Source organism: Micromys minutus (genome assembly GCF_963924665.1).
Source record: "Micromys minutus genome assembly, chromosome: 9".
Lineage (NCBI taxonomy): Eukaryota > Metazoa > Chordata > Mammalia > Rodentia > Muridae > Micromys > Micromys minutus.
In genome coordinates this window covers 18,989,788-19,012,362 of record NC_137978.1, presented here as the reverse complement: position 1 = coordinate 19,012,362, position 22,575 = coordinate 18,989,788, and the positions used below count along the sequence as shown (strand labels likewise).

The 22,575-nt window shown below is 40.1% G+C and overlaps 1 protein-coding gene across 2 annotated transcripts in view; it reads left to right on the top strand.

The window, feature by feature from the left end:
• The window catches only part of ADAMTSL1 (ADAMTS like 1), a gene marked incomplete at its 5' end in the record, with an annotated part of 379,578 nt that overhangs the window by 49,974 nt on the left and 307,029 nt on the right, over nucleotides 1-22,575 (top strand). For both annotated transcript variants that reach the window (XM_080921555.1, XM_080921554.1), the window contains one exon: nucleotides 5,846-5,891. In XM_080921555.1, the coding sequence (XP_080777681.1) occupies nucleotides 5,846-5,891 (46 nt within the window). The remainder of the gene's footprint in view (nucleotides 1-5,845; nucleotides 5,892-22,575) is intronic.

Here is a 22,575-nt window from a genome sequence, read left to right as displayed (position 1 = left end):
CCTCCTCCTCCTCCTCCTCCTCCTTCCTCCTCCTCCTCCTCCTTCCTCCTCCTTTCTTCTTCTTCCTCCTCCTCCTCTTCTCCTCCTCCTCCTCCTTTCCTCCTCCCTCCTCCTCCTCCTCCTCCTCCTCCTCCTCCTCCTCCTTCCTCCTCCTCCTCCTCCTCCTCCTCCTCCTCCTCCTCCTCCTCCTCCTCCTCCTCCTCCTCCTCCTCCTTCTTCCTTCTTCTCTCTCTCTCTCTCTCTCTCTCTCTCTCTCTCTCTCTCTCTCTCTCTCTCTCTCTCTCTCTCTCTCTCTCTCTCGGCACACATATGTACTCCTTGCTTTTGTATCCCTGTTCCATGTTGGTGAATACTTGCTGCCTTGTTGCAGCACATCTTTACTTAAAGAGGAGGATGTGTATGGGACATCAAATTGGGAGTGGTGGGAATAACAACATGGTAGTAATTTTTCTACTTGTGATTTAGAACATACCAAACATTCATAGTAGCTAATAAAGCAACTGGAACCTCTTGAGACAAACTCAGAACTTCAGGATAAAACAGTCTAACGCATCTCTAAGTTTAATTTTGCAGGGCTGCAGCCCCCTAACTGTGTCTCAGGAATCTGCCAAAAAGTCCAGAAACCTTTCTTAATTGTCTGGGGTTGAAAGAAGATCACACAACCACAGGGAAGGCTGACTTATACTGCTGCTTACAATGCTTTTCCTGAATCTATATAATCTCCATTTCTATCTAATATAGCCTCCACATTAAATTTTAATCTCTCTCTCCTCTCCCCTTCCCCTCCTCTCCCTCTTCCTCTCTCTCTTCTCCCCCCTCCTTCTCCTCTTCCCCTCTCTCTTCTCCATCCTCCCCCTCCTCTCCTCTTCCTCCCACTCCTCCTCCTCTCTCTCTCCCTCTCCCTCTCCCCCTCTCTCTCTCCCTGTCCCCTTTCCCCTCTCTCCCTTCCCTCCCCTCACTCCCTCCTTTTCCCTCTCCCTCTCCTACTTCCTCTCCTTTCACCAACTCTCTCTCCCTCCTTCCCCCTTCCTCTCTCCCTCCCCTTCCCCCTCTCCCTCTCTCCCTCCTTTCCCCTCTGTATACAAAACTCAGGATCCCCAAGTTGGCAGTGCAGTTGCTATGTTCTTATAATGAGAAGTTGTTATAGAGCAGACGTGTTGAAATATAAAACTGAGGTTACAAAAATATGTAACTCTAATGCTTGTAACTCCAGTTCCTAATTTATACTCCCACCAGCCCCTCAGTCAGTTTAAATTTGCTTTGAAAAGGCAGATTTAAGGTGCGCTATATATACTTTTGGCTCATTAGGCTACTTTGAAGCTTATAGCAGACTGTGATGCCTTGGTGTGACCTAGAACTGTCTGGCCCCAACCAACTAATCTGAAAGATGGCATCAGGCAGAATGCATCTTTGGATTTCTACTAGGGCTGTATTGTTTGCTGAATTTGAGTGGCTTTGTTGAATGAAGGAAGTTTGACCTCAAATGGTGTGGAGCAGAGTTGGAGGGACGGTGGGCAGTGGCAACCTCAAATGTAGCTATAAAGAAGAGTAAAGATATCTTTCACTAAAATTGGGTTCTATAGGCAGATGTTACCAAATTACATTTACAAATATTGGAGAATTTTATAAGCAAAGTTCTTAACATTTGAAGTAGGTGATTCTAGAAAGGCATGGGGGGAATGTAAGGCTCAGGGTCCGAGTCCAGAGCTACGAGCATTCACTTCCTGTTTGTTAAAGAAAACTCAGATCTACAAATATTAGTAAAGTATTCACTAGACAGTCGTACTTGAACTATTTCTAATTATTTCAAAGCATAGAATATACTGGATATATAACGTAATCATGGATATGTGAAGACACTTTTAAAAAGACAGTACTTAATTGGCCCTTGTTGGAACAAGCCCTTCCTGAATATGTTTTACTATAAAACTAAGATTCTTTGGCGTTTTGTTTAAGAAAGTACACTAAAGATTACTATGAACTTTTTGAAGTATGGAGGAGCAGATCCAGCTTGAAGGCAAACATGAAATGGAGCTTAAGGGAAAGGTTAGAATCTGAAACTACCACATCATGTCCATGCATGGCCTACATCGCCTGTATATGTTTGCCCTGTGTGGTAAGGCCAGATGCCCCCAGATGTACATGTGGGCACAAGTTCTGGGCAAGGTTTTCAGCATCCACTTTGAACCTAGATTAAGACAATGGGCACCTAGAGATAGATTTACAAACATCTAGAAGTTCCAGTGGCTGTCTCTTCAAGGGCAGAGGGGTTTGGGATCTCATGAAGTCTCCTGAAAGGACTTGTTCCCAGTAGAGTTCACGCATGTGCACTGGGTTCCCGCAAGTGATCTCAGAGCAGCTGAGGCTGGGGAGAGTAAGGGCATAGCCCTTCTGCAGCTCTCAAGTGAACTAAGCTGGCTGAAGGGGGCCCCATGTATGAATCAACCCATTAGAGATGCCACTCCTCCTGTCTTTGTAATGTCTTCCTAGGTGGCAGAACTGTGACCACTGGAACTAAGACAATAGCACACACCAGGATTCAGAGGAGTCTGAGGGTTTCTTTTATGTTAGAGAGAAAGTTACCCAGAGTCCATACTCATGTCATTATAAGAGAATTGAAGACTGATTAACTCATAAAGAGCAGTTTGTGGTTGGGGTGTTTTTCCATTCTTTGAGAGAGGAGTTTGAGTTGGAGTTAAGTGACTGGCTAAGCGTGAGGAGCTGGAATGGACAAGCATGGGACTTTCTAGTCGATGTAATGTGTTCCGACGTTTGTGTTCATTTGCTTCAGTTTGTGCTGGGAGAGTAGGTTGTTGTAAACCCTGCTCCACTGAACCGCTGTAACATTTCTCAGAAACTACGTGGATCGAAAGATCTGTTGGTTTTCATCTCTGGGGCTGAATTTTACATTGCCTAAACATGAAGGAGCCCACTCCGATGTTTTTGGGTAACAGACTTGAATAAAAAGGAAGGGCTACTTAATTCTCAGGTGAGATGTTGAATCTAGGAAAATGCCTCGGATAAAGAACCCAACAGTAAATTAAATCTTGTGGTGAAAGAGTCACTCTGTTAAATGGGGGTGGGGGCGATCTATATTTAAATATAATAATAAATTTAATTGTTTAAAAATGACCTCCTCTGCACTGAAGTCCTTCACACGGCATGTTACTGATGAACATGTTTCTTTTGAAGATGTTCCAGTGTGTGTAGGTTTGCATTATGGGAAGATTTATCAGACTTGAGAAGCAGCACGTAGATTGATACGATGTGAGTCATATCTAGCATTAGTATCCCACACATCCTTCTCACATCTTGTTTCTTTTCTGGTGTTTTACTTTTGAGTTAGTCAGGCTTAGGGTTCTAAATCCCTGGGTCTCTTCTCTGTGTATATAGCTGTGAGTTTGATCAATACACTCTGCCTCAGTTTCCTCACTTGTGAAGTGAGAATAACACAACTTTGCAGTTGTTGAAAAGTTAAAGATGATATGCAAACAGGAGACCAGAGTGTTTTTAAATATAATTTATCATTCACTTACTATAATATCCTTCGATAATGAATACCAAGGCTGGAGATATGATCAGTAGTAGAACATTTGCCTAACATGTGCAAGATCCTAGGTTCAATCACTGATAATAGTATTAATATATTGATTTGTCAAACTTGAACTCTGTCACTTTAATACCATATTTTTGTCAAATTAAATGAACAATCAATTAAATTGTGGTATAACATGGAAAAAGAAGTTGTTTAAGATCATAAGTAATTTACAAACCAATATTAAATGATAGATAATAAAGGGTTATCCTTTAGAAAATATAAAAAGGATTTTCTATTTTTGTTATTGCTTTGTCTGCCTTAATCAAAAGTATTTCATTTAATCTTTTAAACTATATGCTATCACTTCTATTTCCAAAGATTGTTCTGGTAAATACTACATAGGTAGTTAAAATCTCTAGAAGAAAACTTATCTAAATTGTTTGAGCAGGTGCATTCAAGCTGCTTTGTCTTGTTTTGTGTAATGCACTCACTGCAATAGCCCCATCATTCAAACGGAGCTTTAAGGTGGCACTCCTGAAGCCACTGATGGGAGACCAAACTAAAATCCTAAGATCAGGGTCAGAGGCTGACTTAAGTTTAAAAGAAAACAAACAAAAAAAGCAAAAACAAGATTTTGATCTTTAAATGCCTGACTCAGAAGTTTTTTTGTTTGGTTTTTTTTTGTTCTTGTTGTTGTTATCTTCTTGAATAAAAATTTAAGACATAAAAATAAAGAGATGGAAAAAGAGACATTATTGCTGCCAAGATTACACAGAATTCAATTTTTTCAGTAAAGTTCAGTTTTTCTAGTATTGAGTTATACCTTTTCTGTTCTAAAGTCCTCCGAGGGGCCTATTCAAGCATGAATCAGCATATGTCTGTCAACAGAGCTAATGCTCTCTCTCTCAGCAGCCATTAGAGTTAGGCCATTCTTGGAAAGAGTCTTGGCCAACATGGTATCAGATGAGGGACGTTCCTCATCTGAACTGAATGTTTGGTGTTGCTATCTACTGTGGCAGCATCAGCAGCCTGGCCAAGGGCCAATTTCAAGTTCACTGAGCCTAGGCATCGCCGATTTCATTGACCCCAGGTTAAGTCTCCCTTTTCTACAGTTCAGATGTCTTCCTTCTCTAAGTTTTTTTTAAATGTATATTAAAGCATTTAATTTGACTGAAGTAAAATCTTTATGCCTAAATCAGCCTATGTGTAATCGTGTTTTCAGATGCTATTTCATTCTTGTTAACATCTTTAAGACTTAGTACAATCATTATTTTTATGTAAAATTATATGACCAAGTCTACTCCATACTTAGCATAGTATGAAGCCATTCCATTCATAGCCTGTAACAGTAGCTCTAAAATGATTCCTGAATTGAAAGATTAGGAAGCATTAGGAGCATTGCAAAGTCTTGATTATACATCTAAGTCCTGAAACCAAGTGGCCCGTGTCAGTATCACAGCACCACTAAGCACTTGTGGGGTTCTGACAACCCTCTTAAACATCATCTCATCTGTAAAGTGAATTCGATGATGATTCCTTATCGCTCCATTATTTCAGAAGAGCCAATAAACATATAACAACCTTAAACTGGTATCTGGAACTCCATGACTAATCACTGTTGCATGATAATTCCCTCATATCTTCATAACATTTTACTTGCTTTCTGAAAAGTGTGGGTTTATTTGAAAAGAGTCGAGCACTATTGTACACCCATTGTCATCACTGAATGTTTTAGCAAAAAAACAATTATTTTTATTCATGAGGATTTAGTGAAATGGGAACTCCCATGTGGTGGTGGTAGGACTATGTAATAGCACACCCTTAATGGAATGTAAGTTGGCAATAATTTTCAAGTGCCTCACTCAAGTTTCTTCCTCTTCGTTTGGTAATTCTGCTTCTAGAAATGTATCTGTTTTAAAGATGCAGTGAGAAACTGAGATAAAACATGTGCATGGGGATAGTTTGTTAAACTTTCATTTATTGAAGCCTTTGAAATTCCTTAAATGACTAAGAATGAGTGTGGATATATCAATTGTATCATTTGATAAAATATTATATACTTGTCAAAACAGTGTCTTTAAAGTATATTTAATGGCATCTTCAAAAATATTTAAGTAGAGAGCCAGAAAATTTAGGGAGTAAAGATATTTGCCAACAATCCTGATAACCTAAGAATCTACTTAGAAGAAAAGTGAAGACTTGTTATTCATATTAAGGGTAAATTCTGAGAGAAAATTAGTCCAAACTTCGAGTTGTTCATAGGTTATAATAAAATTTGCTATTTTTTTTCTCTTTTTTGTGACGTAGGAGCTGTGAAGGAAGAAATATTCGATACAGAACATGCAGTAATGTGGTAAGTGTGAGCTCCTTTGGTTTGAGATTGTAATATTTCAGCCCTGGGATATGTTAAGGAGTTTTATGAATCCTAAGCGGAAAGCCAATCAATTAATAGTTCACAAACAGTTATTTATTGAATTTTATACTGATTATCCAATCATTTCAAATGCTCCTCAGGATAAGCTCTTAATCATCCAACCAGATTAAAACTAATTAGACTGTTTCAAAACAAACTGCATTTCTCCCTGCTCTGTCTTTTCATATACAACTCTCATGAGAAATGAGGCAGGCAATGATAAGAGAGAGAGAGAGAGAGAGAGAGAAAGAGAGAGAGAGAGAGAGAGAGAGAGAGAGAGAGAGAGAGAACACTTGGAGTATCCTGAAATAAATATTAATCAAATTCAGGTTTGCTGAATGCCTTTTTCTGTCCGGCAAGCATTTAATGCTGGCTACGTGTGAGGCACTGTGCTCGCACAGGAATAAATACCACGTGGTCACTGTTCTCAACATCTGCTGCCCAGTACGCGGTGGGGAGAGAGAGAGAGATGGACATATAACCTCATGTCTGGGCAAACATGACAAGTGCCAGTTGGGATGAAGTTGTTTGGGATGACAACAGAGGACTTTAAAGGGTATTAAAGGAAAAGATGGAGTGAGATGGAACCCCAAGGCGGGGGGTACAACTGGCCCGTGCTGTGTGTGAGGAGATGACATTTACTTCAACAGAGTGAACACTGTGGGCCTCTTTGGAGGCAGAAGTATGAAAGTGTGTACTGTGCAATCACGTTAGTAACTTGTGCCTGCCAACATGCAGAAAAGAGTTGAAAGGCAGTTTAAGGTCATATTATGAAAAGCTTTGAACGTTAGCTTCCAAGTTCATGGGCTTGATGGTCACAGGGGAGCACAGGGGAGTCTGAATTGAAGATATGGTGCAGGATTTCACCTTCAGAGAATAAGTTCTGTAGCAAGAGTTGAATTGTGCTGGATCCAGTAATATATGGGAAAGACAACGTATGAAAGTTTAGCTATGGGAGGAAACTCATCTAGAGGAATTAAGCTAATTAATTCTGTGCACGAGCAGGCAGAAGCAGACATGTGTCTGAAGTTGGGGTGTAGCTGGAGTAAAGGAAGCAAAGAGATAAGCACGTGTCGTGAGATCCTTGTACCCTAATCCCTCTGTTCAGGAAGGTCTTCATTATTATTTCCTCGATTGGCACTTTCATGTTTAATTCAGGTGACATGTCCCTTCCTTAGAGTGGCCTTCTGGACTATCTTTCCTAATCTTACCACTCAGCTCCAGGAAGTATTCAAACAGGGTCTCTCTCTGTAGCCCTGGCTGGCCTGGAACTTGCTATGTAGACCAGGCTAAAACCTATGGAAATCAGCCTGCTTCTCCCACTCCCACCTGCCTCCCAAGTGATAATATTAAAGATGTGCACCCCTGCACCAAGCATCACTCAATGTTCTTTACAGAATTTTTCTCTACTCAAATCCACATTACTAGATACTTTTGCTGTGTGTATCTGCATACTCAAGAACCTCATTCATTTTGGTCTATCTGTTGTTCCTGGGGACTAGAACTGTTTGTGAACATATATTAAACTTCTAATGAATATTTACTGAGTATAAAATAAGTTTATCAGAATGCTAGATAAAGGGTGAGAACAGGTATCAGAAATAAGATAGTTGCGGGGTAGAGGGATGCTCAGTGGTTATTATAAGCACTGGTTGCTCTTCCAGAGGACCTGAGTTCAGTTTCCAACACTCACAGGGTAGTTCATTACCATCTAATGAACTACCCTGGAGATACCATAATCTCTTCTAGTCTCTGCAGGCACCAGACACAAATATACACAGGCATATATGCAGGAAAACACTTAATGCACATAAAATAATAATTATTTCTTATTTACTTTACAGCCTAATCACAGCCCCCTCCCTCCTCTCAACCAAGTCCCATTCTCACGAATCCATAGTTTATTAAGAAGTAAAGAAAATTGGGACAGAATAAAGAAGTATGCTACTGAAGAAATGTGGTGGATGGGTGTTGCAGTAAATATTAAAATGATGGTTTATTCTTTTATTGCCCCTGTGGTCTCACTTCAAGGATGCTGCTCTAGTGCAGAGCCAAACACACACATTCGGTCCCCACAGAACTTGGCACTTTAGGCCAACTTTAAGAACTCAGGCGTGGTTCACTCCACCGCCCCTGTTGTTTCTGTCCCATGTGGATATGACCACGCCAGCATGTTTCTTTCCTCCATCACCCGGCACAAACATGACTCCAAAGCCCAATAGCTTTTCAAGCAGGTTTATATATTAAATCCTCAACCCACAAACCCTCTACACAATAATATTACATCCAATAAACAAAGATACAAACTGCCCTTCTATATGAGATTGAAAGACCTATAGAATTCCTTAAAAATATTTATATTTGCCTATCAACAAGTAAGTATACCTGAATCTAGATCCTCTTTCTCCTGCTCTATCTTGATTCCTCCTCAGAATCTCCTCTTTGCCTCTTGCCTCCAGTTCTGCCCCTCGACCTTTTTCCACCTATCTCTCTCAAGTCCAATTTTGTATCTCCTTAACATAAATTTACAGATGGGTATGAGCTATTTATATGGCTCTATTTTTGTGCACAGAGTACCATGGGTTGGGCAGTTTATAAACAGTACAGGTTCATCTGGAATCTGGTGCTGATGACTGAGAAGTTCGGGAACTGGGTCCCAGCATCTGTCAAGAGCAGTTTGGGCAAGTCAGGACAAATGGACTGAGCTGACAAGAACACAATTACTCGTCGTATGGTAACAATGGAAATTAAATTTCAATATAGCTTTCAGAGGCTATTCAAACACCAGTATAATTTTTAGAAAATGTACAAAAGAAATATCTCATGTGCAGATTCAAGGGACTCTTGCTTGTTTGCATCCAATATGGGACTTCTGAGGAGTCATACTCACAGGTAAACAGAACTGAGCCATACCACACTTTTTCACATAAGGGACAGGTGATAAATCAAGTCTTCTTGACAAATGGAAAAGCTACATAGGTCACTCTTAGAAGACAAACACAAGTTGAAAATGAGAAAGTAAATGCAAAGTCCTAGATTGGCCAGAGGAGAGATGAGTACTCAAGATACAAGTGTTGGGCAGCAAAGGTCCAATAGATTGACAGGCTGGAATATTTGCAGAAATACTGAGAAACACTGAAGCTACAACAGGCATGATGGAGTAAAACCACTGGAAAGTGCTCTGTCAGGTTTTAAATGTCTGCAGAGAACATACAGGAAACCAGGTTTGATCCTGGGGAGTAAGCATAGTTATTTGATGGAAATCTTTGTGTAGCTAGATTCTCATTTTCACTTAGGATAGAAGATGCCGGATAATACGCTGTCTGTCATCATCACCCACACTTTTCTCCTCACATACAAACATCATTCAGTTGTTGGCTGGTGGAAACAAAGACGACAGATTCTACATTCTTTAGATGGAATAGACCGCATCTGTTCAAGTAATGGTACAAAGAAATTGGAAAGATGGATGTCTCACTCTTGCAAAAAGCTAGGCTTACAACCAAAACCTCTCGAAATGGTATGAAAAGATGCCTTGGTAAGTTTATTGGTTTTATCTGGCCCCTCATTCTTGGTAGAAATAGCTTAGATAACAGGTTTGGTTTTTGCTTGTTTTTGTTTGTTTGTTTGTTTAGTTTTTAAACAAACGTTCTGTGACTTGATTCTCTTTATTGTCCTCCTTGCCTGTTGAGTGTATAGGCTAGCCGAAATAGCCTTGGCTGTATTCTGTAGGCAAATTGTCAACATCTTAAGGAGCAGACTGTCCTGTCTTTAAAATACTGGAGAAATTTTCATAACTTCTTTAGCATTAGTTATGTAATATTAGTATTTTTTGAGAACTTTCATGTGCCAACGCAGGCCTACTCTGACCTCAAGTCACTTTCAAGTTACAGTATTACATGAGCCCAATTTTTATAGCTTGGAGAATCAAACTGATACTGATTGTTTTATGAGCATGGAAAGTCTTCAAATAATTGAAGGATTTTTTCTTCTTGGATCTTGGCTGTGACAAAGCAGCATTGCCATTGAATAAATAAATAAATGAATGAATAAATCTCCTAAGAACAGCTTTTCTCCATACTCACATTCCTAAATTTATACTTGAGTTGTTTAGGACAATTCAGCTGAGTTTGGCAACCCGAAAGTCTCCCAGCTCAGCTTTCAGGGATACACCTTTTCCCTAAACAGCATTCTGAGACACTTCTGAACCACCATGTCTTCAAAAATTCAACTTGTTACTATTTTTCTTTGTAAAATTGTTAAATACTACACTTTTTTGAAAAATCTAGCTCTCCAAATCAAGATAAAGAGCAGAAAATATTTTCCAATTTTTGTGTCTTTCTGAGAAAGAAAATCAGCTTCAAGACTTTAATAAATTTAGTGGCAGGGCCTGGAGAGTTGGCTCAGCTGTTAAGAGCACTTGCTGCTCTTGCAGAGAGGTCCGCTGCCCATGTCCAAGTGTCTCACAAACCCATACCTCCAGCTCAAGAGGATCTGATGCCCCTATCTGGACTTGTAGACAGTTTCCACATGTGCACATAAACATGCACAGATATACACATATGTACATAAGTCAAAATAAAAATAAATGATGAAATGTATCAATACAAAAGTATTAAAGTCCCCCACAGAGTCTAGAGTTCTCACAGTCCTGGCTCTAACCGAGTCCAAAGTCTTTTCATTCCTATGGTGGTTTAAACGGTAAACTCATTTTCCTGAGTCATGATTCCTCCTGACTCAGCTATTTATAGACTTAGACGCTCGGTGGGACTATTTGAAGGGTGTTATGGAGCCTTTGAGAGGTGTAGCTTCCTGGAAGTAGCATCAGGAGCTGAGTTTGAGAGCTTAGAGCTCCAACTCGCTTGACTCTTGTTATCTAGTGTTTAATGCTGTAGCTGTGTTCTCTCTTCTTCCTGAGCTTCTGCCATGCATTCTACATCTGCCATGCCAGACCCCATGACAGATTCATTCCTTAGGAGCTGTGAGCAAAGTAAAGGATTTCTTCTGTAAGTTGCTTTGAGTTGTTTTAATCACAGCAACAGAAAATCAACTAATACAATTTCAAAGGACTCTATCTATCAATACGGCCCATTTTATAGTCGTATCCTTATTTCTAAGAAGACAGCAAAGTCCTCCCTGAAAGAGAAGACTTAGAGAATTTGAAGGAAATAAACAATGAAACTAGCACACCATTCAAGCAAATGTATAGGTCAGAGAAGCCCTGTACTTGAATCCATCCAGGTTTTCGAGCTGACTCTTTATTTAAATTGAACTTCAAATCTGAACCCTTTAAGTTTCACATACCATTTTAAATTGACCCCACAAGTATTTAGAAAACTTCTTTATTGTTTTTAGACTTTATCTCCATCCTTCTTAGCCTACATGTGAATTGGTATTTAGGGGATGGTGACCAAAATTTCCAATATAATGGGCCAAGATGCTTATGGTAGCTCTTAGTGCTATTCAGTTCTTTATTAAGATTACCTCACCCCCTGAAATATTTTACTATCTTTAAAACAAAATATTTATTGATCAACAAAATGGTATACAACCTTGAATATATGGATAAACAAAATCTAATTCTTCTTAAGCTTTTATTATAATGAAGGACGTTAGAAACATGCAAATGATTTAAAAGAAAAGGTATGTCTATGGGTATAGCTTATTAGTAGAGTGCTTGCCTAGTATTCATGAGGTATTGAGGAGTCTTCAGAATTGTAGAGAGAAAACAGGGTCTCAAGAGAGAAAAAAAGGTAAGGGAGGAAAAGAAAGAGATCACAACAATATCACCTTGTAATCTATTCTGTGAAGAAACTCAGAGGCTTGGTGGTTGCTTCAGATTTGGATAATTAAAAAGCCTACTTGAGGTATGAGTTGTAAGTCCCCTAAATAAACCATCTGTTGCTTTCCATGACAAACATCCTTCATTGACCAGATAGTGAAAAGGCTCTGAGGTCCAAAAGAATGTAATAAAGCAACCATAAAGTGAATCTAGAGTCTCCTGAGTGAGAGCAAGAGAGTTGGAGGCCAAGAAAAACTAAGGTTTTTCTTAGTTGGAAGCAGCTAGACTATGCAAGGCACTACCAGGTGCTTATATTTTCCTGCAAAGTGTCTGGGAAAACTTAAGCAGGGGAGAACAAAATTGAACTTGTTCTTCAATGAGTCAGACATTGTTTCAACTCACTTGTAAAAATGGTGGGAAAGTAGAAGACTAGGAGATTTTGCAATAGTTTGGGTAAGTGTCCATAATTGCTTGGACTAGCATCATACTGATGGGAAGGTTTGGAATGTATTTTAGAGATGGGCTTTCTCTCATCTGTTTTGACTCATCCTCCATTTAACATAATTTTACTGTAGGCTCCAGCACAGTTGCTCTGGAATATCTAATGGGCAGTATTTTTTTTTTTTTCCGGAAGACAATGGTGTCAGCTCTTATGGCCAGAGAGAACACAGTGAACCTGGCAAGCTTATGACTTTCTTTCACCTTCTGCTTCTATGTCCCAAATAATGTGAACGTTGAACCAAGTAACCTTATGCATCCTTCTAGCTTAAACTTCTGAGTTCACATAAAGCCTATGTAAGTTGTACTGGATTTGAATATAAATACAGATCAATAAAGATATCAGTGGTAGAACATAGTCAATTATAACACAGTGGAAGCATTTATAGCCAGTAATAGACTCAAAAGTAAGGAGAGCCAACACTGAGTGGAGTAGAGTGAAGTGGAGTGGAGTGGAGTGGAATGGAGTGGAGTGGAGTGGAGTGGAGTTCTCAACTTGCTGCAGCTTGACCATCTATTTAACTAGTCGTTCTCATTTTTGAGGCTGTGAAAGGTCATGAAATGCACAGCATTGTTAATGGTGTGATTCCCACCTGATCCACATGTCCACTTATCACAGGCAGTTCTTGCATAGAATAAAGTCACATAATACTTGCTGCTTTATATCCAAGGCCAAATATAAAAAGCTTGAGTAATGATAGCTCTGACACAGGCCCTTCTCGTTCAGATTTTGAAACAACTTTTGGAGTTCATAACAGTGGCATATCCCTGTAGTCTGGACAGAGGTGGTAAAACCATCTATGGGAGTCTATGCTTTGCATCATCCCATCTGAGGTACTCCATATCCTGCACTGCAGATTCTAGGAGCTGCTTCTATCAGGATAAATGTCGGACACCTATCCTTGAGGAAATAAAAGTCTGTTATGTCAGGCAAAGCCATTAACACACAACCGAATAAAGTATGATGTGTGATGTCCACATGGAGGTGAACACAGGAAGCTAAAAGGTCCCATCAGAACACTATCTGATTGTTTATCATATGTGCATATGGTGCCCAGTGTAGAGAAATCAGGAAACTCAGAACTGCCTTAGGACATCAACAACGTGAAAAGAAACCACAGCACTGGGACAATATACTTGGCACCCACTGAACAGTATACAAACCTCTGAAACACTGTTCTTCCCTCTACAGTACCTTTTCCTTTAATGAAGCATAGGCTTTCTAAACAAGATTAATAAGTGGCCAGTGCTAGATGCAGATGAACAGTGACACAGTCTGCCTTAATTAGGGTTACTGTTGCTGTGATGAAATACCATGATGAAGGCAACTTGGAGAAGAAAGGGATTATTTGTTTCACATTTTCAAGATCACTGTTCATTATCAAAGGAATTAATTCAGGACAGGCACTCAAACAGGGCAGGAACCTGGAGGCAAGATCTGATGAAGAGACCATGAAGGAGTACTGCTTACTAGCTTGCTCACCGTTGCTTGCTCAACCTGCTTTTTTATAGAACCCGGGACTATCCCAGGAATAGTCCCACTCACAAGAGGCTGGGGCCTCCCACATCAAACACTAATTAAGAAAATGCTCTATAGTCTTGAATGCAACCCAATTTTCTGGAGGCATTTTCTCTCAGTCAGGGTGCCCTCCTCTCAGATGACTCTAGCCTGTGTCAAGTTGACCTAAAACTATCCAGCACACTGCCTGATGTGATTCAGCTTAGGGAAGCTGTAAAGTTCCCAAAAGACAATTGCATCCATTGGTAAGAAAAAGGGGAAATAGTGCAGCAAAATTCTTTGTTGGAGTTATATTGGTATTGAATGACTAGGACACCAATACTTACAAGTTGCTTGGACATATCTACTTATAAATGAAACTGTTGTGTTTTCCTTTTGCCCTATGGGTATCCTTTAGAAAGCTTACTAGGTCATCAGTAGTGCTGTGAACAAAAATTTGCATTTATGAAGAATGAATGACATCTACAGTAAAATATCATTTGAGTGGATCCTTTAATGTTGAGATGATTACGTTTCAAGCTACAATGAAAGAGAGATTTTGAAAAATGGAAATGGAATTCACTTAACAAATCCAAGTGAGACCTACTATGCTGCAGGCACTCCATCTAGGCACTGGATATGCTAATGACAGAGAAAGACGCAGTCCAGACTCTCATAACATTTAAATTTGGCTGGTGAAGACAGAGAATAAACATCTAAGCAAAGAATAAAGACAATTTTACAGAATAGAAGCTTTAGGGAAAAGAAACAGAGCAGGGTGGTGTGGTAGAGAGAACTGTGAGGAGGCTGCTGAGCATGGGTGGTCAGGAAGTCCTCTCTGAGGTGACACTGGAGGCTAGTTAGTATGTGTGAAGGGCAAGGCATGAAGGGGCCTAGATTGCTTCAGACCCTAGTCTGTGGTTTTATGAGGTGCAGCACAGGGCCTATTGTGCAGAAAGAGGTGAGATATTTATCTGAGCTAAGATCTGGACTCACCCAGAATGTTATTTATAGGGGCGTTCCTGGCCACTCACTCAGGATGATGGGCTCTGTTGGGAAGAGGAGACTGACTAGTTGCTTTAACCACCCACTCTGTGTTTCTCCTCCCCCAGGCTTCGAGCCAGCCTCTCGCAAAATATATAGACGACACGGGGGGATTTCTTAACCTCAAGTACAAAGTCTCTTAAGTGGGAAGGAAATTCTGAGGGAAAGAATGTTGGTTTCTTCCTAATAAATGTTCAAGATCCCCACCTATCAGAGGGGCTTCCAAGGTTACCCTCAGCATCCTGGCTGCTTCGCTTTGTGGCTGACTCACTCCCTCAAGCATGGACCAAAGAAATGTGCTTCTCACAAGGCCCATCCTTTCTTCATGCCTTGTCCCAGGCAGTAGAAAATAGGAAAATTCCCTTCTGCTGATATCATCTCTGAGATCAATCAGTATAGGATGGCCAGGACATGCTCTTTCCAGTAGGTTTAGGGAGCAGTTTGCAACCTGTTGGTCAGGACCCCTTTGGGGTTGCATATCAGATGCTTACATTACAATTTGTAACAGTAAATACAATTATAGTTAGGAAGTAGCAACAAAATAGTTTTATGGTTGGAGGTCACCATAACACAGGGAATGGTATTAAAGGTCTCAGCATTAGGAAGGTTGATTGCTACTTGCCTAGAGGAAATTTGGGATCAAAGTCTCCTTCCTCTAGATTCTATATGTACTTTGTACTTGGAGAGTCTCTGAGATGGCTTAGGTATATGGATCAGAGAAGGGGGGGTGTAGAGACAGGTATATGGATCAGAAGTGGGGGGGGGGTGTAAAGAGATAGGTTAATGGATCAGAGAAGTGGATGACTTCAGGTACCTTCAACTTGAACTCCCAGTCTCCAGGGCTATGTGTGAATATATATGCATAAATATCACACATTTAGCACACTTAGCCTATGGCTTTACTATGGTAGCCCTACCATTCTTCAACATCCTCCCATATTACAAAATGCTCTACTTTTTGAGCTTTAGACAGCCTTTCATGGAACCCAGGCCCCCCTGGAACTTCCTCTGTAACTAAGGAAGACTGAATTCTTGATCTCCTATTTTTATCTCCCAGGTGTTGGGATTACAGGAAGGTGTCAAAATGCCTAGATTATGTCCTTCTACAGATCAGCCCAGGGTCTCTCATCCCTGTAGTGTGTACACAGTGTGCTGTGTGACAACTGGAGGTTGACTTTGGTTCAAAACACATCGTTGCTTTTATACTAGTTAAACACCGAGCATTCAGAATAATGGTTAAATATATTCACAGCAATTACTCTAGGAAAACAACCGTTGCATTTTATGACTGTTTTATCATTTGTGGCATAAAGAAATAAACAATTTTTAATGGTTCACAGATTCCTTCCTGTGGTTATAGGTCTTTCTGCTGTGGTCATGGCTGGGCAGCTAGCCAAGCAAACTGGGTACCCCCCATGTTCATGGGCTGCGCCTTCTGCTTTTCTTCTTCCCTCAGCCTTCTCCTGACTGCTCCCCACATTTCCTTTCTTTCTAATGCTTTTCTTGACATATCTTTATTGGACTCCTAATTCCCCACTTTTCCTTTCTCCTTCATGTGTTCTCAATTTTGTATCCCTTCCCTCAAACCTGACCTCTCCCAGGAGAGGTCTGGTGTAAACAGTGCAGTGTTGAAAGACCTCAGACTTGGTACAAATTCTGTGTTTGGGGTAAAAATCTCTCTAACATTTTGTAGCCTCAGTTTCCTAAATCATAATGCAAGAATAACAGCTCTGCTAATGGTGTAATCTCCTTTACAAAGATTGCAGTGGTACAAATATGTGTGTGAGCGGTGCTCAGTAAATTTTGGGCTTTTTCCTTGACATCTGCTTGGCAAAGATAAAGTAAGTGGCAATCTTAGAGAGGGTGGGAAGCAGGGAAACAGAAACCAAGAGAACCCCATCAGCATCAACATTCATGGAAAGTGCACATTTTCAACAACTGAATCCCCCAGATAAACATGGTTGCATCCCCACACTTAACTCAAGGTGTACGTAGAGCTCCAAATAATTACAGAAGATATAAAAGAGAGTATTGAAGAGCAGATGCCAGCTCCTTCTATGGGCCCAGAGTGCCCGTCTCAGTGTCCTTGCTCTGGTCATGATCCTGGGGATGCCAGGAAGCTGCTCCTTGTCATCCACAATTCCTCTGATCTGCGTCTCTCCATCACTGCCCCTGTGAGTCTGGCACCAAATGTTGTGTTTTATAAAAAGATAAGAGAAAGAGAATATGCTCGGGTAGAGGTGTAGTCATGAGAAATGAGGCAGGCAATGATAAGAGAGAGAGAGAGAGAGAGAGAGAGAGAGAGAGAGAGAGAGAGAGAGAGAGAGAGAGCAGAGAAGTAGAGGCTGGCCATGAGAGGAGGGAGGGGAATGGGAACCAAGGGGAATGGATTAGAGGACAAAGCTAGAGTAAGAAATCAAGAGAGAGAGAGAGAGAGAGAGGAGAGGAGAGGGCGATCATCCCCTTTTATAGTGAGTCAGGCACCTGTGAGGCAGAGCTTAGATAAAATGCTAACAAATAAAATAATACATCTGGCTTCTGCATGATGGCATCTTTCCGGTATTGTTTCCTCTAAATTGATCACACTTGATTTTTTTACCAAACACCTTCTCAGGGACTGTTAGAGGCGTGTTGATGATGATTGAGGGTGGCTTTGGACAAAAATAAGCCAGCATTTGTAGATGACAGCTGGGTCATCTCACTCCCATGATGCTGGCCAAGAGGAAATGGAAGTACTTCTTCTGAAGGCTGTATTGCGTTCATGTGAATGGACAGTCACGGCAAGCATGTACTGTCAGTCCCAGGGTTTGCTTCCCTCACTGGTGCCAGACTGGAATACCCGAGGCCGAATGTTCAGATAGACCTGTTGCAGGTCTGCCTCTCATTAATAATAGTACCATGTTAACTGAAGGACTTTCTGCAAACCGAAATCTTTATTGGTTAAGCTTTAACTGAAAAGTAGAATTCAAGGATGAATCCATTATTCTATAGACTTGGATCATATTGGGGGAAGCAGATATGGGTCTCCATAGTCTCACACGAACAGCAATAGTTTCTCACTTGATCTTTGCCAAAAGGCCAATAAGCAAAGGCGATACTTGCTCTGTGCCACACCCCTCTTCCTTAAAGTGACAGACAAAACTGATCATATAATCCAGAGTTACAGATGTAACATACCAGCAGAAGAAAGGAATCCAGACATTTTTCATGTCTGTCATATGTCAGTCATGGGGTCTAATGACTTTCACCCCCAGCTTATTTAGTTCTCACAACTGAAAAATGGGTTTTACCTCAATTTTACTGATAGAGAAATTGAAGCACTTAAAGAAAAATAGCTTAACGTTACCCTGCCAGATTCATAAATATCAAACCCTGTGCTGCTAACCCTATAAGACAGGCAGGAGATGATCTAGGCTAACTCTTACTTAGCAAAGAACAAAACTGAACGAGAAGAGGCTTTTAAAGGCCAAGCATTTTTAAAAAACAACATACGATTTTTTAGAAGGAAAGAGATATTCAAGTTTATTGTGGCAATTACAATCCCACCAGGCTAAAAGCATCTGAACTGCTGCGAACTTTATGTGTGCAAATTAAATACAGGAGGAATTGAAAATCCAAGCACCCTAGCTGAAAACACCCCCAAATCCTCACTACTAGCCGCACCCCGCCCCTGTTCCCTTTCCAGGGATCCTCTCTGCCTGTCGAGAAGATATAAATGTGTAAGTCAGTCCTCTTCAGAATCGCCTTTCCCAGCCCCCAGTTTCTGGATTCCACAGGCTGTGTGCTGGCCTCCGGTGAACCAAATAGCAGCTTGAAGCAGGGTCTTGACAGTGATTTAGAGAGAAATGACTACTGCAGTTCATCCCTTGGCAGGGCGCCCTGTGGAATGAAACCGAACAGGCTGCCACGCAGAGGCTCCTAACTTGCAGGTACTTGCTTGTGCCTGGTTTCCATAAACTGAAAAAAAAAACGATAAGCAACATCAAGTCTTCTGATGAACACGAAGAGATGTGAAAGGTCAAGTAACAGATCTTTCTGAGAGGTCACCCTCAGGCCTTTGAGTCAAGTATTTTGAGTGGGGCCGTTGTTTACTTAACAAGTTAGCTTTTCCACGATGCTGTGACACTTTATTCTGGGAACATAGCCTTCTGTGTTTTGGGTTTTTTTTTTTTTTTTTTTGCATTTTAAATATCCTCTTTATGGAAAAAGTTATGACTTTTAAGAGGTCTCTTTGAGGTCTCAGTACATTTTCCTTATAATCTTGCTATAAGCAGTACCCAATATGGCTTTCAGAGAGTATATGTGGTTCAAGTTCCCAGTGAAGTTCAGGGTTCTGAGTAAAACATGGTCTTGAGAGAGAAAAAGGTGAAAAGGCATTGGTAACATTTCTTTTCCATTGAGCCTTCACAATGTAGCCCCACTTACTTCCTGCATTTTCCAGGCTCCTTTTCTCCAATGATATACTTAGTATAAAAGCTTTTCTTACCCAAACAGAAAATTTAAAATAATTTAGCAGTCTATTTCAAAGTGTATCACTTAAAACCTTACTTTTTTTCTCCCTTAAAAGTAGCAGTCAAAGCGATGTTGTTTGAATTACTATAGGTTTGAAACTGCTTCACATAAACCTCTCAATCAATATAGAAGAACTGGGCCATGGTGACTGCATGAGCCCCAGATAGCCACTTTCTTGATGTGCAACCCTGTTCTTGCACACCAGCTATGCACTCACTTACTTTGGTTATCTACAGCTGATCTAAGGCTTCTGATGAGGCAGAGTTCTGTATCACATAGCATTTCAAAGAACCTGCATTCTGATAGGCAGGCTCGAAGGCCACTGGCCTTCCCCAAGACCTCTAGGGAAGAAAGTTACTATTCTCAAATCATATTCAATTGACATTAATTCAATTCAATAGATCTTATGAACTATGTGCAAAGCATTGCCCTGGGAGAAAATGAAAATACAAAAGGTTGTATAGGCTTTTCCTCCTCTCAAAAGTTTTGGAATTGGAGGAAGGATGAGAAGAAAGATTAAAAAATATTCTAATAACCCAATGAAAAATAAAATGAGCTATATAAAAATAGCAAAACAAAATCAATAAAATTGAGTTCTTTTAATTCTTCCCATTTTGAACAGGTAACAATATCAAACTTGCATAAAATAATAAAAGTCAAAAGAGTATCCTATCCAGTTTCAAAATCTGGATAAAAATTCTATATACCACAAATGGTTCATACACGAAAGCTAGTGATCTGTGCTGATGGTGCAGCTGCAAGCTTCAAGTCTTGGAGTGTGCAAAGATCAGCAGCATTCTCACCCCCTGAGGACAACTAGAGCTCAGCTTACTTCACAGGAGAGACAGGATGCAGTCTAGGTGAGGAACTTGATGCCAGAAACTTGGATAAGACTCTTATTAGAAAAAAGGCATTGCTTAGGATGAAGGCATTGTCTGTAGTTAGAGGTCTAAGAAAAACCAGCTAAAAAATGTAGATATGACCATAAACTGAATCATGTCAAGCCACATCGTGACTCTAAGGTTGGACTTAAAAATTTCTATTGTGGCACAAATCCCCAAATTCCAGTATAGTATCTGACTCTGGACTGGGAATTGTAAGAACCATATAGAGATCATCATGAAACTATTAGAACAGGGGAAAGACTATCCTCAGTCTACAATAAAAATTCCAAAACACTCGAAAGAAACACAACACCAAAAATGGCAATGAAATTAATATTTACCTCAGATAAAACTGTGTGAAACGGTTTGACAAAGTTATCAAAATTGATTTATTCATGAGTGCGGGCCATTTTAAATTTGCCTAGTTGCTAAAATGTGTTTGCAATACCCACATAAATATGTGTGGTGTGCTTTTGTGGTCATTTGCAGACAAGGAAAGGGCAGAGAAAAAATCTGAGGTTGTGTTCCCAGCTGGTGTTGAACAAGGTGACATTGTCTCCTTGAGTCAGCTCTCACACCATTGATGTGTGTTTTTTGTTTTATCTATTTAGTGGCACATTTTCTCCATTAATTTTTGTGCTGCTCTCGGAGTGGTTTTCTTGCTTAAAATGGCCCATGAGCATAACAATGAAGTGTTGTCTTTTGTTTCTCATGCAGGTTATGGAGTACCTTCTAGAGGGCACGGTAGTTAGATAAAATTCCTTGAGTCTTGAACTATATAGTGCTGTTATGCAGGAGTTCAATGTTAATGAGCCAACAATATCTATTAAATATGGTATCCTCAAATAGAAATATAAATCAAACAAGGTCATCTGTTGATAAGTTGACTGAAAGTGTAATGATCAGAGACTCAAAGACTGGATTCTCCCAGAAACAATAAATTTTGTATTTGCCAACGCAGTGTTAATGGCAACTGTGTGTACAATATTTCCTATCACAGATAGAGCAACTGACTAAGTAACAACTAAGAAAAAGATTGAGAGAAAGGTAGAAGCGAAGGAAGACAGATAAGGATATGAAAGTATTAGATATATATATAAAAGAAATGACAAAATATTTCAGACAAGAAAAGAGAGAGGTCTTTTGACTGGAAGTGCGGTGTGCATTAAGCCAGAGAGACTCTGGAGGACTGTCTACATTTTTAGAATTAATTGACACAGCCTGACAGCCACAGTCCATGTGAAGGAGTTTCCAAGAAGCTGAAGCCCTAGGCCATGGACCCTAACATTGGATACTACATTACTTATCAAAGAAGACATTTCTAATTCAATGAATTCGAGGAAGATAATGAACCTTAAGATATGCAGGTCAAGGTAAAACAAACAAACACACAAAAACTTCCTCTGGCTAGAGTCAGAACAACTATCAGAAAAGTACCAAACATTCAAAGAGGATCCTTACACTATTTCTAGCTCAAAGATATAAGAGCCAGAGAGGCTTTTAAAGCTGCCACACCCACCATCTTGTTCTTATCAAAGAACTGAACTTGATTGACAACCTAGCTAAAGTTGGGATTGGGTTTCTTGCTAGAGCCTCCTAAGAACAGCTCCACCTCCCAATACCTTGGCTTTGTGAAAACAAAAGGACCTTTGAAGTCTAGTGTTGCTGCTGTTCTCTGGAATGACAAGACAGTCCATTTATTTTGTTTTAGCTCCTACGTCCATGATAGTCTGACAGCAATGGAAAACCAATACAGTTAGTACAGCAACTGTCTATGATAATTATATTTTATTTTTTTACATTAAATTCTATAAAGATCTATTATAATAATGGAAATACATCCCATAGCTCCCAAAGTAGCAAAGGCAAAGTAACTAGAAAATAAAGAAAATTTTGCCAATTTAATGGGAGTGAGAAAAGGGAAAACATCAGGTGGTAAACAAAAGGCACAGACCAAGACCATGCCTGTTCGAACCCTCCATGTTAAGAGCAAGATTGGCTAAAGTACTTCACACCCCTAACACCTGCTACAATACACATGCTCTCTTTGTTCAGTATCCTTGCCAATAATTGCTGGCATAAGACCTTTGCATTTCTGTTCAATTTCATGGCTGCATTCCTGAAACACATTCATCTTCCTACTGTGGTTTTGTCTGTTTGCCTGGTTGGATTTTAAATTTTAATTTACTTTATTTTATTTTATGTATATGGGTGCTTTGCTTGCAAATATGTCTGTGTACCTTGTTCATGCAGTGCCTTCTGAGGGGACAAGCAACACCAAATCCCCTAAAACTAGAGTTACAGATGGTTGTGGGGTACCACGTGGGTGCTGGGAATTGAACCTAGGTCCTCTGGAAGAGCAGTCAGTACTCTTACCTTCTGAACCATCTCTCCAGACTGTTCCTA